This window comes from Leucoraja erinacea, unplaced genomic scaffold, assembly GCF_028641065.1.
Source record: "Leucoraja erinacea ecotype New England unplaced genomic scaffold, Leri_hhj_1 Leri_268S, whole genome shotgun sequence".
Taxonomy (NCBI): domain Eukaryota; kingdom Metazoa; phylum Chordata; class Chondrichthyes; order Rajiformes; family Rajidae; genus Leucoraja; species Leucoraja erinaceus.
In genome coordinates, this window is record NW_026576169.1 from 14,752 (window position 1) to 31,388 (window position 16,637).

Consider the following 16,637-nt stretch of genomic DNA (forward strand, 5'->3'; position numbering starts at 1 on the left):
AGGTTCCTCATGGAAGGTTGGTTAAGAAGGTTCAATGGTTGGGTATTAATGGTGGAGTAGCAAGATGGATTCAACAGTGGCTGAATGGGAGATGCCAGAGAGTAATGGTCGATGGTTGTTTGTCAGGTTGGAGGCCAGTGACGAGTGGGGTGCCACAGGGATCTGTGTTGGGTCCACTGTTGTTTGTCATGTACATCAATGATCTGGATGATGGTGTGGTAAATTGGATTAGTAAGTATGCAGATGATACTAAGATAGGTGGGGTTGTGGGTAATGAAGTAGAGTTTCAAAGTCTACAGAGAGATTTATGCCAGTTGGAAGAGTGGGCTGAAAGATGGCAGATGGAGTTTAATGCTGATAAGTGTGAGGTGCTACATCCTGGCAGGACAAATCAAAATAGGACGTACATGGTAAATAACCATATAACCATATAACAATTACAGCACGGAAACAGGCAATCTCGACCCTTCTAGTCCGTGCCGAACACATAATCTCCCCTAGTCCCATATACCTGCGCTCAGACCGTAACCCTCCATTCCCTTCCCATCCATATAACTATCCAATTTATTTTTAAATGATAAAAACGAACCTGCCTCCACCACCTTCACTGGAAGCTCATTCCACACAGCTACCACTCTCTGAGTAAAGAAGTTCCCCCTAATGTTACCCCTAAACTTCAGTCCCTTAATTCTCATGTCATGTCCCCTTGTTTGAATCTTCCCTACTCTCAGTGGGAAAAGCTTTTCCACGTCAACTCTGTCTATCCCTCTCATCATGTTAAAAACCTCTATCAAGTCCCCCCTTAACCTTCTGCGCTCCAAAGAATAAAGCCCTAACTTGTTCAACCTTTCTCTGTAACTTAGTTGCTGAAACCCAGGCAACATTCTTGTAAATCTCCTCTGTACTCTCTCTATTTTGTTGACATCCTTCCTATAATTAGGCGACCAAAATTGTACACCAAATAGTAGGGAATTGAAGAATGTAGGTGAACAGAGTGACCTGGGAATAACTGTGCACAGTTCCCTGAAAGTGGAATGTCATGCAGATAGGGTGGTAAAGAAAGCTTTTGGTGTGCTGGCCTTTATAAATCAGAGCATTGAGTATAGAAGTTGGGATGTAATGTTAAAATTGTACAAGGCATTGGTAAGGCCAATTCTGGAGTATGGTGTACAATTTTGGTCGCCTAATTATAGGAAGGATGTCAACAAAATAGAGAGAGTACAGAGGAGATTTACTAGAATGTCGCCTGGGTTTCAGCAACTAAGTTACAGAGAAAGGTTGAACAAGTTAGGACTTGATTCTTTGGAGCGCAGAAGGTTAAGGGGGGACTTGATAGAGGTTTAAAAATAAATTGGTGTTCAGCGAAACGATCGGGTTAGTCTGCGTTTGGTCTCATCAATGTATAAGAGTCCACACCTTGAATAATGGATACAGTAGATGAGATTGGAGGAGGTACAAGTGAACCTCTGCCTAACCTGAAAGGACTGTTGGGGTTCCTGGACAGTCAAGGGAGGAGTTATAGGGACCGGTGTTGCATCTTCTGCGGTTGCAGGGGAACGTACCTGGGGAGAGGGTGGTTTAGGTGGGAAGGGATGAGTTAACCAAGGAGTTGTGGAGGGAACGGTCTCTGTGGAAGGTAGAAAGGGATGGCGATGGGAAGATGTGGCTAGTGGTGGGATCCCATTGGAGGTGGCGGAAATTTTGGATGATTATGTGTTGTATGCGGCGGCTGATCGGGTGAAAGGTAAGGACAAGGGGGACTCTGTCTATGTTGTGACTAGGGGGAGGGGGAGCAAGGGCAGAGCTGCAGGGTACCGAGGAGACAAGAGTGTGGGCCTCATCTATGATGGGAGAGGAGAACCCCCATTTGTAATAGACGTCTAGCGATAGTCTATTTCCAGTGATGGAGACTGTGAGATCAAGAAAGGGGAGGGAGCTGTCGGTGATGGTCCAAGTAAATTTGAATGCAGGATGGAAATTGGTGGTGAAGTTGATGAAGTCCATGAGTTCTGCATGGGTGCAGGAGGTAGCACCGATATAGTCATCAGTGTAATAGAGATAGAGTTCGGGGATAGGGCCTTGGAGGATTCCAAGGAGAAGTTATTAAGAGTGAGAACCAGTTCCGCTGGGCGGAGTAGTGTTAGTAGAGGGAAATTGGATGGTTCTGCGGTCGAGGAAGAAACGGAGAGGGCTTTAAGTCCTTCATGGTGGGAGATGGAGGTGTAGAGTGACTGAACGTCCATTGTAAAGATGATGGGGTGGGGGCTCTGAATGTGGAAGTCATTAAAGTGACGTATGGCATGTGAGGTATCTTGTACATAGCTCGGTACAGATTGGACCGGGGGGAATAGGATGGAGTCGAGGTACGTGGAAATCATTTCAGTGGGACAGGAGGAGGCAGAAACAATGGGTCTGCCAGGGCAGTTGTGTTTATGGATTTTGGGGAGAAGGTAAAACCGGGCTGTGTGGGGCTGGGGAATGATAAGGTGTCAGGTGTACGGTTTAGATGCCAGAAACAAGAATAATGGAAAAGGTATAAGCTTTACCTCGCTTGAAGTCATCAGGTATTTCTTTGAGTGTCGTGTTGAACGAAACAGGGCAATGAAACTTTTCAATCGGTAAGACTTTATCCACCATTGACAGTGGTTTGGCTTTATTACGAACCCTGGAAATATTGAACAGTTGGTTATAAACTGAGCATTAGAAAAGATTTGAGCAATTCCACCAAAACTTACAATGTTTCCATCAAGGCAATGTCCTACCTTTGCTTGCGACCAGCTTTCTCCTGAAAGAAATAAAACACAAATCTCAATTGATTGAGATGGACCGTCTTCATCCCGACAGCGGGAATTTCACCAAATTTCTACAACCCTCTGATAATTCCCATTTCCCAACTCTTATCACCACTGTCATGCAGAGAGAAAGCGGATATTGCAGCAGAGATGTAGAACGATGGGGGAAAGCACAAGGAATGTTCATGAGAATGACGTCATAACTGAGAGGATGGAACTTAATGAAAAGACTGGGCAGGTCGTGGGATTTCATCTGGAGAAGATGTCAGGAATGACGAGACAGAATTTAATATTATCGGTGGATTTAAATAGGTGGGGATGAAATAATATCTCAAATCGAAAAGGAGACTAATAATCAAATCTGAAATGTAACTGGTCTTCAATAAATACCGAAAGGAATGCAGTCATGAGAACATGGACCTCACTTGCATTGAAGGGACTGAAGCCAACAGCAGAGATCAATTTAAATGCAAGTGGGATAAACACATTAGGGCTCCTGGAATTTGGGGTATTGTTACCGGGTGTAGCGAGTAGATAGGAGGGATGATGAGTGGAGCAGAAAACTTGACTGGATAGGATGGGCCAAATGGCCTGTCAATGATGTAGAATGGGATGTCATTCTATGGTGAAACAAGATGGACAAAACAGAGCAAATTCCCCCAAGGTGACCACCCACTGCTGATGGGAACCGGATATAGATGATCAATCTGATGTGTGCGCCATGTTCTAGATTTCAATGTTAATCCCCACTATGTGGACATGGCTGATCTAGCCCAGGACTCAACTCCTCCTCTTTGCACCATTCATTTCGATTTCAATTCCCCGAATGTTCAAAAATGTATCTTCCTCTGGTTTAAATACGTCTAACATGTTAAACCTCAGTCTCTTGGTTGGAGAATCCCAGATAGTCACTGCCCTCTGTCCATTCGTGGTCCTTGGGATCAGATATAGGATCACCCCGCACAATTAAAGCATGGAATAAGCTCCACCCTACTATAGTTACCCAACCAGATGCAACTACATTTAAAGTAGCTCTTTCTTCCCAATAACCCTTTCTGGCTTAATCCCTCCCTTCACCACCTCCAGTTTAAATTCCAGTTGGAATATTTTGGAGGACCAAGAAACCAAGAACCAAGGACCCGTCGTTGTTCTAAACTCCACAGAATACAAACACCTCTCTACATTCCAGCCAGACAATTCTGAGATCCCATAGATTCAGCGGGAGGCCAATTAGTTTCTGAACAACAACAGCTGGAACAGAGGGAACATTTACTCAGTTCCAAATTACTGGTAAATGCATCATTTATTTCTGAAATGTCACCCACCGTTTTCTGACTGTACACTTTCACTTCACCAAACTGTAGTGCAGGGTAGGACTTGAGGTCATCAGATGTTTCTTTGAATGCCGTGTTGAACGAAACAGGGCAATGAAACTTTTCAATCGGCAAGGCTTCATCTACCACCGACAGTGGTTTGGCTTCATCACTAACCCTGCAAATATTAAACAGCTGGTTATAAACTGAGCATTAGAAATGTTTTGAGTTGTTCCACAAAAACTTACAATGTTTCCATCAAGACAATGTCCTACCTTCGCTTGCGACCAGCTTCCCCCTGAAAGAAATAAAACACAAATCTCAATTGACTGAGATGGACGGTCCTCATCCCGACAGCGGGAATTTCACCAAATGTTTACAACCCTCTGATACTTTCTACAACCCTCGGCATAACTGAGAGGATGGAACTTAATGAAAAGACTGGGCAGGTCGTGGGATTTCATCTGGAGAAGATGTCAGGAATGATGAGAGTGAATTTAATATTATCGGCAGATTTAAATGGGTGGGGATGAAATAATATCTCAAATCGAAGGGGAGAATAATAATCGAAGCTGAAATGTAACGTGGTCTTCAATAAATATCAAAAGGAATATTGTCATGAGAACATGGACCTCACTGCACCGGAGGGACTGAAGCCAACAGCAGAGATACATTTAAATGCAAGCGGGATAAACACATTAGGGCTCCTGGAATTCAGGATATTGTTACCGGGTGTGGAGAGTAGATAGGAGGGATGATGAGTGGAGCAGAAAACATGACTGGATAGGATGGGCCAAATGGCCTGTCTATGATGTAGAATGGGATGTCATTCTATGGTGAAACAAGGTGGACAAAACAAACAGAGAGCAAATTCCCCCAAGGTGACCACCCACTGCTGATGGGAACCGGATACAGATGATCAATCTGATGTGTGCGCCATGTTCTAGATTTCAATGTTAATCCCCACAATGTGGTTATGGCTGATCTAGCCCAGGACTCAACTCCTCCTCTTTGCCTCATTTCCATCGATTACAATTCCCCGATTTTTTTAAAATGTATTCTCCTCTGGTTTAAAATATGTCTAACATGTAAAACCTCTCAGAGTCTCTTGGTTGGAGAATCCCAGATATTCACTGCCCTCTGTCCATTCGTGGTCCTTGGGATCAGATATAGGATCACCTGTCATTGTTCTAAACTCCACATAATATAAACACCTCTCTACATTCCGGCCAGACAGTCCTGAGATCCCATAGATTCAGCGGGAGGCCAATTAGTTTCTGAACAACAACAGCTGGAACAGAGGGAACATTTACTCAGTTCCGAATTACTGGTAAATGCAGCATTTATTTCTGAAATGTCACCCACCATTTTGTGACTGCACTTTCACTTCACCAAACTGTAGTGTAACCCCTCACCTTCAGAAACACCACACTGTCTTTTTGATCCATCTGTTGCTGCAACTTTAAGAGTTCCTCCTGAATGGAATTTAAATTCTCTTGAATCTTTCCAAGATTTTTCTCCATTGTATTCAGAATCTTCTTCTCTTCCTCCCGGATATCTGCCAGTGTGCGCTGCTCTTTCTCAGTGAGAATCTGGTGCAGTTCAGCATACTGGGATGTGATCTTGGACTGAAGGTTGTGTGATTGTTCCTGTGAAATAAGAGGTGAAGAACAATATTTATTGTGTTTCCTCACGACTTTAACGGTGACATTTGGCTTGTGCAATTTTTATTTGCTTTGGCAATTCAATAGTTTGTCTAAGGTAGACAAAAATGCTGGAGGAACTCAGCGGGTGAGGCAGCATCTATTGAGAGAAGGAATAGGCTACGTTTCAGGTCGAGACCCTTCTTCAGACTTTCAAAGCATTTAGACAGTTTGTCTAAATCAGGGTTGGGGAACCTTTTCATGTTGGAATGCCACATTAAGTTAGCTGTAATCTAATAAGGCCGCATCCAAGAAACTTCAATTAGATATATTTCAAAATGTACATTGTTTTGTAAAAATCTAACTACTATGTACTAACTTCAAGAAAATGAAAACAATTTGTGAATTCTAAAGTTAACTAAACTTTTAATGACTTTGTTATAACTGCTTTTTTTGGGAAAGCATTGAATATTTGGTTGCAACATGGAGGTACGCAGTTTCAGCTGATCTTCTAGATCCGTCATTTGTGACCTTAAGGGTGTCTTGGTTTGTATTAGGTAGGAGAATGTAGATTCGCAGAAATAAGTGGTTGAAAAGCAAGAAAGCATTTTTTGTGCATGTTGGGGTATTCTATTGCATTTTTCCATGTTTCAATCGGATATTTCTTAGCGTTAAAAAATGACTTTAAAATGTCATCTTCTGAGAGCTCAATCAATTCCATATATAGTTCTTTAGGAGCCTTGGAGACATAGAAACATAGAAATTAGGTGCAGGAGTAGGCCATTCGGCCCTTCGAGCCTGCACCGCCATTCAATATGATCATGGCTGATCATCCAACTCAGTATCCTATACCTGCCTTCTCTCCATACTCCCTGATCCCTATAGCCACAACGGTATCATAACGGAGACATCAACAGTAAGGTTGAAATGCTAATTTGAGTGTGATGTCATGATTCTCAAAGTCAGTGAACCTTTCATTGTATTCTTTAATTAATACGTTTATAACAGCTGCGTATTCTTCAAATAATTTGCATGAAACCTCCTGCTCATCGATGACCTTCACTAACTGGGGAAAATGTTTATCCGAAATTTCATTTTGAAGAAGAGTTTTGAAAAAATATAGCTTTTTTCAAAATGCTTGGATTTTTTTTGCCACATATCATATATAGACATAGTTTTACCTTGCAAAGAAACATTCAAATCATTTTGCTTTGACATGATATCACAGGGAAATGCGGTATTTCTATAGAAATCTTCTTTCAATAATTCACATTGCTGATTCTGTTCTTCATGAAATTTAACTACCTGTTCTCGCAAAGATAAAAATGTTGCTAACACCTGTCCCTGCGATAGCGAATGCACTTTACAATGATACGGTAAATCCACAGTGAATGCCTCATCGTCCAACTTTAGCATATTACGAAACTGACGATGCCGTGTTGCATTTGCACGAATATAGTTAACAATACTTATAACTTGTTGCAAAGTGTCACTTAAAATAGTAGATTTAGCACAGAGATTTTGCTGATGCAAGATACAATGAAATGAAATTAGAGCATCTGGATCTGATAATACCTTTTTTATCTGTGTAATAAACCCTTCACGTTTTCCTGTCATGGAAGGTCTGTACATACACTCACTAAATTAACCAAATCCAGTCCAACTTCACGACATTTATCTTGAAAGTTGTTGAAGAAATCTATTCCTCGTGTTCTACCTGTAAGAGTGCCCAAAGCGACTAACTCTTCGTAGCAAAGAAAATCTTCTGTTATGGCCCGAATGAAGTATAAAACCTGCGCCGAGTCAGTAGTATCAGTTGATTCATCCAAAGCGATTGATTAATATATATTTTCCTTTTGGAGTATTGCGTGAAGTTGTTCTGTGACGTTGAGGCCTAATTCATGCTGCTGATCAATGATAGTTCTCCTTGAAAGAGGCAGTTGTTTTGCACTGTGAAACCTTATCGGGGTCTACGCATCCTACAACTTCGACAATGCATTCTTTAACAGTTTTACATTTCATAAAATGGCTTCCCCCCCCCCCCCCCCTCCCCAGTATACAAGTCGCTTCAGTAGCATTATTTATTTCCGGGTCTTGCCGCTGCTTGAAATAACTGCCTTTGCTTTTCATCTTTTAATTTCTGCAATGCAACCTTTCGCACCTCACTCTCTAAGTTGAAATATTTGTGGTCCTTAGGAGTGGCATAATGCTGATGAGCATTGGATTTCTTCAATGTTGATATTACAGTATCACAAAGCAAGCAAATCATCTTAACTTGAGCAGGAAGAAGTCAAGTCAAGTCAAGTGAGTTTATTGTCATGTGTAGGTACACAAAAATGCTGGAGAAACTCAGCGGGTGCAGCTTCGCTCCATAGATGCTGCTGCACCCGCTGAGTTTCTCCAGCATTTTTGTGTACCTTCGATTTTCCAGCATCTGCAGTTCCTCTTAAACACTTATTGTGATGTGTCCCTGATAGGACAATGAAATTCTTGCTTTGATAAAATTTCAGTTCACAATCCTCATTAAAAACTTTTTTTTTCTTCCCTCAGCGTTCTCTTGGTTTTTTTTTTACATGATGGGCTGTTAATCAGACAGAATTTAAAAAAAATACAGTCGAACAATAACGTTGTTTAACTATTCCCAAATTCAACTTCAAATGTAAAGGCACGTGTACCATTTATCAAAAGTTGATAATACTGTAGACTGGATGGCCAGCGAACTCTCCCAGACATTTTCCCTCTGGTCAACCAGCCTCAGGCGGTGGTGGCACCAGTTAGGCAGTGAGGTTAACGTACATTCTAGAGTCGCGTTAGAACTAAATCATGAGCATAACAGCTGTTAAAATAGCCCTCATGACTTACTAATGTTTTAATTGTGGCCGTCAGTCGGGGAGGATTATTTAGTTGAATCTTCTTTTACTCTTTGGTATTTTAAATACGTTCATTTTAAGATTAAAATAAAATTAATAAAAGACAAACAAAAACATATTAATAAAAATAAATGGATTTGTTCTACAAAATTTGGATTCATTCAAAAAGCCGCACTTAATGGCCGCAGGTTCCCCACCCCTGGTCTAAATGCTTCTGAAATGTCGTGAGGGTAATGTTATAACCCATCAATCCTCTACCCCCAATACAATTCCCTGCTGCCTATTCCTGTTCACGTGCCCATTGATTCCCATTTATCCGTCCACCACCCACTTTCCCAGGGATTATAACAGTCACCGATTGACCATTGAACCAGCGTGTATTGGGGACGTGGAAGGAATCCGACGCGGTCACAGGGAGAAGGCGTGAACCACACGGGCAGCACCCGAGGTCAGGATCGAACCCGCTCACCAGAACTAGGAGACAGCAGCACTACTTGTGTCACTGCGCTGCCCTATTATTACACGCATCACAGGGATCAAATCTACACAAGATCAGGAAATCGAAACTTAAAAGCCTCACCAGAACTCCAGAAATCTTCTGTTTCTGTTGCTGCTCCATTCGCTGGATCTCTGATTTCTTTTTTGTGAGAGACTGGATGGAAGATTTCGCCTGATCCTGGGATTGTGATTGAAAATCAGAGAATAAAAGTGTTAGATTATAAAGATGGAATTAAACAATGATGCGATCAAAATCGGTTTGCTTTTACCTTGTAGGTTTCAACAGCTTCTTTAACCGGCATGAAGCGGTGATCTTGTGTTCCCGCCCACCTGCACAAATCACACAGATCAGCTTCTTGTCAGTTTCACAAAACAGCTTCAGTTCTTCCTGATGTTCCTCGCACTGAAGTTTACTTTCCTTCTCTGTCCGATTCAGGCTCAGTGTTCGAGCTTTCTCAGACAGTCTCGCCAAGGCCCGACTCACCCTGAGGGTGCGGTCTGTAAACTCCTCTCTACATTCCGGGCAGGAGTTTCTCCCCTCCCTGTCCCAACTCTGTGTGATACAGGAGCGGCAGAAGTTGTGCCCACACTCCAGTGATACCGGATCGGTGAAGAAATCCAGGCAGATGGGACAAACTGCCTCCTCGGTTAAACTCTCGACCGGGTCTTTCGCAGCCATTTTAACCTCCACTTCCTGGTTCAAAACGCATTCCCATTCGCTGAAACTGCTGACGCCCTGCAGTAATTAATTGGAGCGCTGGAGGCTGAAGTTCATGGGATCAAGAGGTGAATGGATAGGGTGAATGCACAGTCTTTTACCCGGAGTAGTGGAGTCGAGAACTAGAGGACACAGGTTTGTGGTGAGAGGTGCAAGATTTAATCGGAACCTGAGGAACAATATTTTCACACAGAAGGTCGTGGGGAAATGGAACAAGCTGCCAGAGGAGGTCAGTGGGGCTGGACAACAACGTGTGGGCGGGGTTTAGGACCCGGGGGAGCCCGGAGCTGTGGAACAATCAATGAAAGGGGCGGGGCACGGCTGAGGGGAGGCGGAGCTCAGCCCCGTCAATCACAGCCCTGACCAGAAAGCCGATGTCATTTGTAATCAGCTTCGGGTAAATTTCATTCCCTTAAACTAAAGTTTTTCCAGTTAAATGGGTGATTGGAACGTGAGTCTGACCATAAAATGCCAACAAAACAACAGAAAGCGTTGTCGGCATTCAGCAGGTCGGGGCAGTGTACAGTATCTGGAAAGGGAAGGGTTAATATTTCTGTGGTCATATGGAGAAGCAGATTGAACCGCTGCCTCACGGGGCCAGAGACCCGGGTTCGATCCTGACCATGTTCACTGTTCGGAACGTGCACATTCTCCCTGTGACCGCGTGGGTTTCCTCCGGGTGCTCCGGTTTTCTCCCACATTCAAAAGACATGCGGGTTTGTAGGGTAATTGGCCCTCTGTAAATTGCCCCAATATGTTGGGAGTGAACGGGAAGGTGGGATAACAGAGACCAAGTGTTAATTGGTGATCGATGGTCGATGTGGACTCGGTGGGCCGAAGGGCCTACTTCCATGCTGTATCTCTAAAGTAAAGTAAGCTCCACTCTGGTCAGAAAATCAACCTTGCACTGCCGCTCAACAGAGAAAACAAGTCGTCATCAATACTGCACAGGAACAGGCCCTTCAACACACAATGTCTAGCTTATGGAAGGACCATTCAGAAGCCTGATAACAGAGGGGAGGAGGCTGTTCCTGAGACTGGTAGTACGCGCTTTCAAGATTCTGTACCTTCTGCCCGACAAGAACAGTGAGAAGAAGGAATGACCGGGGTAGAACAAGTATTTGATTGTGTTGGCTGCTTTTCCATGATGAGGGATGATCTTAGAAGAGATGTAAAAAAATCATGAGAGGAACAGATCGGGTAGTCGCACAGAGCCCCTTGCCCAGAGGAGGGGCATCAAGTACCAGAGGACATAGGTTTAAGGTGAGGGTGGAAAGGTTTAATAGGAACCTGAGGGGTAACTTTGTTCACACAATGGGTGGTGGGTGTATGGAATGAGCTGCTGGAGAAGATAGATGAGGCGGGTACTATCGTAACGTTTTAGAAGCATTTAGACAGGTGCATTGGATAGGACAGGTTAGAGGGATATGGGCCAAACGCTGGCAGTGCAGGTCGGTTCAAGAACCTAATGGTTGTGGGTAATGAGCTGAGAATGGGAGCTCTAATGAACCTGTCGGTTTTGTTAATGGCCACATAGAACAAGACCAGTTCCTTCAGCCCACATCAGACTGCAATGCCTCCACCGTGTATATGCCTCGACCACCACTCCAGCAGCACGTTCCAGGCACCCACCACCCTGTGTAATAAAACATGCCCCGCACATCTCCTTGAAAGATCCCCCTACTGTGTTAAAATCTATGTCGTCCCGTCATTGACTTTTCCACGCTGGGAAAATAGCCCTGAATCATTCCAAGCCGAGAGCAACCCGGCGGGGGGCAGCCGAGAACGATGAGGGACCCGGCGCGGGGGCACCTGCTGCCTGGTGCGGCGGGGCCTGGTTCGCCGCTGCGGGGAAATATAGACTGTTCCATGAACTTCTCGCAACCTAGTCGGCGCCAGAAACGAGGCCACTTCCTCTGTACCGCCCAGGTGACGTCTGTATTGTAAAGGAGGAGAGGGGAAACGAGCAGGAGAGGAGATCATCTGCCCGGGACCAGGAAGCGCAGAGGGAGGAGAACGCGGCAAGCGAACTGACCGGGGCATGCAGGGAGCTGTGGGGTAATTAGTAATGACAGGCTCGAAACGCAACGGAGGAGCGTAGGGATCTGCAGAAGGAGGCAGAGGCTCGTTAACGGCCAACAGGTGCTGGCGGCTCCGGCGGTAGACAGTTCCATCAAAGTCCACCAGGTAAGATCTCGGGGAATCGTCCACACCAACAACGGTCGCGAGACGGGAGAATCCGGTGGCTGTCTGCATGCGGACGACCTAGCCAGGTAGTAATGGTGAGAGCGGGCGGTAGGACTTGTCATGTGAGCGGCGCTGTATCTCATACTTGTGAGCAATCCGTTGCTGGACGGCGGCAGGCTGGAGGACCTTGGGCACCAGGGATTGTTGGGCGATCGGCATCGGTGGGCGAAGCACGCGGGACATCAGACGCTGGGCAGGGGATCGCATGGTAGGGTCCCGTGAGATGTTGCGAAGGTTTAGTAGACCCAGGTAGAAATCACCATTGGAGGGACGAGACTGCTCGAGCAAATTCTTAGCACTGCGGACAGCTCGCTCGGCCAGGCCGTTGCTCTGCGGGTATTCGGGGCTGCTGGTATAGTGAGTGAAGTTCCACTTCACAGCGAATGCCTGGAATTCTGCGCTGGCGAACTGACGGCCGTTGTCGGTCTGCAAGCGGACCGGGGACCCAAAGGTAGCAAAGTGTCTGCGCAGCTTACTGATAACCATTTCAGAGGTGATGGCAGGGAGAAGGTCCACCTCAAACCAGTTGGAGTATGAATCAACCAACACCAGGTAGTGCTTGCCTCGCCATTGGAATATGGCAGCAGCCAGCGAGGTACAGGGCATGGCAGGCGCAGGCTGCTGCAGAAGTGGCTGGCGCTGCTGGTGCGGGGCCAGGGTGTTGCACTCAGGGCAGGAGGCTACTCGGGCTTTAATTTACTTGGCCATGCCGGGCCAGTAGTATTGTTCCTGCGCATGCGAGACGGTGGCCTGTGCTCCGGGGTGCCCCATGTGGGCAGCTTTGTAGTACGAGTCATATAGGGAGGCAGGGATGACCACCTTGTGAACCTTGATGATGATGCCATCCCGGAGCACAAGCTCATCGCGGACCAGAAAGAAAGGGTGGGCACCCGCAGGCAGTGAGGTGTGTCTGCTGGTCCACCCCCGCTGGATGACAGCTGCGAGCTGTTGCAGGTCGGGGTCGTTGGCGGTGTGCTCAACCAGGCACTGCAGCTGTTTAAAGGGAACGAAGTTGACATTGAGTACCTGCAGATCCTCCTGCTCGTAGGGGTGCCTGTCACAGGAGGAGCGAGGGACCCGGGACAGTGCGTCGGCCACATGCATCTCGGTGCCCCTCTTGTACACGATCAGAAAGTAGAACCGCTGGAGCTGTAACATCATGCGCTGGAGTCTAGCTGGAGCGATGTGGATAGGCTTATTGAGGATGGTCACCAAGGGTTGATGATCCGTCTCGACGGTGAACCTGGTACCGAAAAGGAAGTCCTTGAACTTGGAGCAGGCGAATACAACCGCAAGAAGCTCCTTCTCGATTTGTGCATAGCGCTGCTCAGTGTCTGTCATGGTACGAGAGGCATAAGAAATGGGCTGCAGCGAGCCGTCATCATGGAGTTGCAAGCAGGCAGCGCCTACCCCGAAGCGGGAAGCATCACACGTAACTACAATAGGGCGTTGCAGATCGAAAACCTTGAGAGTCGGTGTGCTAATCAGCTTTGTTTTGGGAAGGTCGAAAGCCTGCTGGTGTTGGGGAAACCAGGACCAGGCGTTGTCTTTTTTCGTCAGTTGCCTCAGGGGTGCGCTCAACTCGCTGAGGTCGGGGATGAACTTTCCCAAATAGTTGACCATGCCCAGGAAACGCTGCAGGCTGGTCACGTCGGTCGGGGCAAGCAGCTCGGTGATAGCGTTGGTCTTCTGCGGATCAGGTTTCAGCCCATGGGCTGCGAAGATGTGGCCAACATAGGATACTTCAGCTACACGGAACTTACACTTTGACAGGTTGAGTTTTAAGTTGATCTGGCGAGGGCGGTCTAGAATCCGTCGTAGGTTGCGGTCGTGCTCAGCAGCATCTTTCCCATAAACCAGGATGTCATCCACGATAATGGCACACGGCAGACCGGCAAACAGTTGCTCCATGGAGCGTTGAAACACTTCGCTGGCAGAGTTGATGCCGAACGGCATCCGCAAAAATTTGAATCTTCCGAAGGGGGTGCCAAAAGTGGTCAAGTCTGAGGAGCGTTTGTCTAGAGGTATTTAACATGACAGAGAACACCGTGGCCTGACCGATCTGGGTAGCAACATCTTCTACAGTCCTCATGGGATAATGAGGACGTCGTATTGCCAGATATAAGTCTTTGGGGTTGATGCACACCCGTATCTCGCTCTTACCCTTCTTCATGGTGGCGACCATGGTGGAGACCCACTCGGTGGGTTCGCTGACAGCTGTAAGCACTCCCATGTCAACCATGTTCTTCAGCATGGTTTCGACTTTGCCCTTCATGGCAAACAACACCCTGTGAGGAGCACGGACCACTGGTACAAACGACGGGTCAGTTGCGATCTTGTACACAAAGGGCAGCTTACCCAGTTCATCGTCGAATAGGTCAGGGTACTCGGAGAATGGATCCAGCATCACCCGCACCTCGTGGACAGTATGGGCAAAGGACACCAGCCCGTGATCCTGACACGCCTGATTGCTCAACAGAGTCACACAGTCACAGTCAAGGATGAAAAAAGACAGGTCACGGGAAGATTTCTTCAGCACACAGTGGAAGGTGGCTCTCCCCACTGGTTTTAGCTCCTCTCCCCCATAGGCACGCAATATGGAGCGATCAGCAGTTAACAGCTCATTATTCCTTATCTTCCTGAACAGGGATGTTGACATAACATTCACCTTTGCCCCCGTGTCGAGCTTAGCAGTGAAGGACTTGTTGTTGACAGTTACAAGCACAGAAGGATCGGGGAGGCGAGATTGATTATGAAGGAGAGAATAAACACTGGCATCTCCCATGGAAACACTGGATTCAGAACCAAGGGCAGTGTCGACAGAAGACTGTGAAGCGAATTCGTTATCAACTTGTTGAAGGTTGTTTAAAACGTGCCTGGGAGCTGGAGGAACGGTCCCACGGGAGCGACAGGCAGCTGAGAAATGGTTCATCTTCTTACAGAAATTACAAGCTTTCCCAAATGCTGGGCACTGCGACTGCATAGAGTGGACATAGTTGCAGTTGGGGCACTTCTTGACAAGCGGGACCCGAGCGGCATAAGTCGGCCGCGGTGCAAGGCGTACGTTGTCTAGCTTGCGACGGGGCATAGCAACACCAGTTAGATTAATAGCCCGATTGTCAGATCCCCTCTGCCCATGTGGCGGTACAACCACCTCAGCTATTCGGCATGCATGCATAGCCTCAGTCAGGGTGAGATCCGATTTGCGCAGCAGCTCTGCTCGTAGGTTCTGGTCTAGCATGCCGGTGACCAAAATATCTCTGGTGAGCAGATCACGCATGTTCTCGAAACGGCACCGCTGAGCAAGGTAACGCAGGTCAGCGATAAAACATTCAACAGGTTCATCAGGCTGCTGTTTCCTTGTAAAGAATCTAGCCCGCTCGAATATATGGTTGGAGGGCAAGTCACAGATCTTCGCAAACTTGCGTAAGAGACATACCGGGTCGTTGGCAGATTCTGTCGGTTCGACGACATGGTCGTTGTCATCCAGGACCGCTGGATTGTAGTTGAAAGTCTGAGCATGTTTCATAGCATCTGGACCGGCTTTGGCCGCATCAGGGTCGTTCCGGTGAACGATGTTGACGAAGTGATTATAGTCCATAACGAAAGTGGCCCATCGCTCCGCAATGTCAGCGACAAAGACAAGGGGAGAGGGCTTGCGGCACGATAATGCCATGGTGAACGGGGAATTAATCACTAGTAAAACTAGGGGCAAATAAAATCGGATAAACAGGAGGCGTGCGTTTAACTTCCTGACACCATGTAGAGGAATTAAGTCTGACACACTGTAATCTTTACTGAGTCTTTAATACAGGCCATGTTAAACACATCCCAGTACTGACAACATCTAGTCTTCAGGCGTACTGGAACCAAGGGAGGAGCAAGGGGAAGATATCACAGTTATACTGAGATGACTGGGCGTGGTTAGTGGTATTGAGGTAGCTACATTATAGGTTGCATGCATAAACCATCTACAGATATGATTGATAATGATTATGCCGAAATATTACCGACAAACAAACTGAATCGAAGTGATGGAGAGTTCTGGTACATTCCGCACCATGGGGTGTATCACTGGAAGAAAGGGGTGGCCTTTGACTGTGCTGCATTCTTCATAGGAACATCACTTAACTCCCAACTACTACAACGCCCAGACTTTACCAACTCACTCATTGGAGTTCGAGTTATATTCAGACAAGAACCAGTTGCTTTGATGGCTGATATCAGAGCGATGTTAAAGCAAGTGAAACAGAAAAACACATATTAATAATAATAATAATAATAATACATTTTATTTATGGGCGCCTTTCAAGAGTCTCAAGGACACCTTACAAAAATTTAGCAAGTAGAGGAAAAACATGTAAGGCAAATCAAGCACAGATGAAAAGGGAGGTGGAGGTGGGGCGAAGGATAGGCAGAGGTGAAGAGATGGGTCTTGAGGCGGGACTGAAAGATGGAGAGGAACACGGAATTGCTGATCAGTTGGGGGAGGGAGTTCCAGAGCCTGGGAGCTGCCCTGGAGAAGGCTCTGTCCCCAAAATTGCGGAGGTTGGACT

General features: G+C 46.4%; 1 protein-coding gene across 2 annotated transcripts in view; it reads right to left on the bottom strand.

Moving 5' to 3' along the window:
- The window catches only part of LOC129693360 (zinc-binding protein A33-like), a 127,837-nt gene that overhangs the window by 5,933 nt on the left and 105,267 nt on the right, over nucleotides 1-16,637 (bottom strand). The window contains exons 2-7 of one of the 2 annotated variants that reach the window (XM_055630204.1): nucleotides 9,199-9,294; nucleotides 5,521-5,754; nucleotides 4,381-4,403; nucleotides 4,118-4,283; nucleotides 2,763-2,785; nucleotides 2,547-2,665 (exon numbers count right to left, since the gene is read on the bottom strand). In XM_055630204.1, the coding sequence (XP_055486179.1) occupies nucleotides 2,547-2,665; nucleotides 2,763-2,785; nucleotides 4,118-4,283; nucleotides 4,381-4,403; nucleotides 5,521-5,754; nucleotides 9,199-9,294 (661 nt within the window). The remainder of the gene's footprint in view (nucleotides 1-2,546; nucleotides 2,666-2,762; nucleotides 2,786-4,117; nucleotides 4,284-4,380; nucleotides 4,404-5,520; nucleotides 5,755-9,198; nucleotides 9,295-16,637) is intronic. The other variant, XM_055630205.1, reaches the window with a different exon arrangement.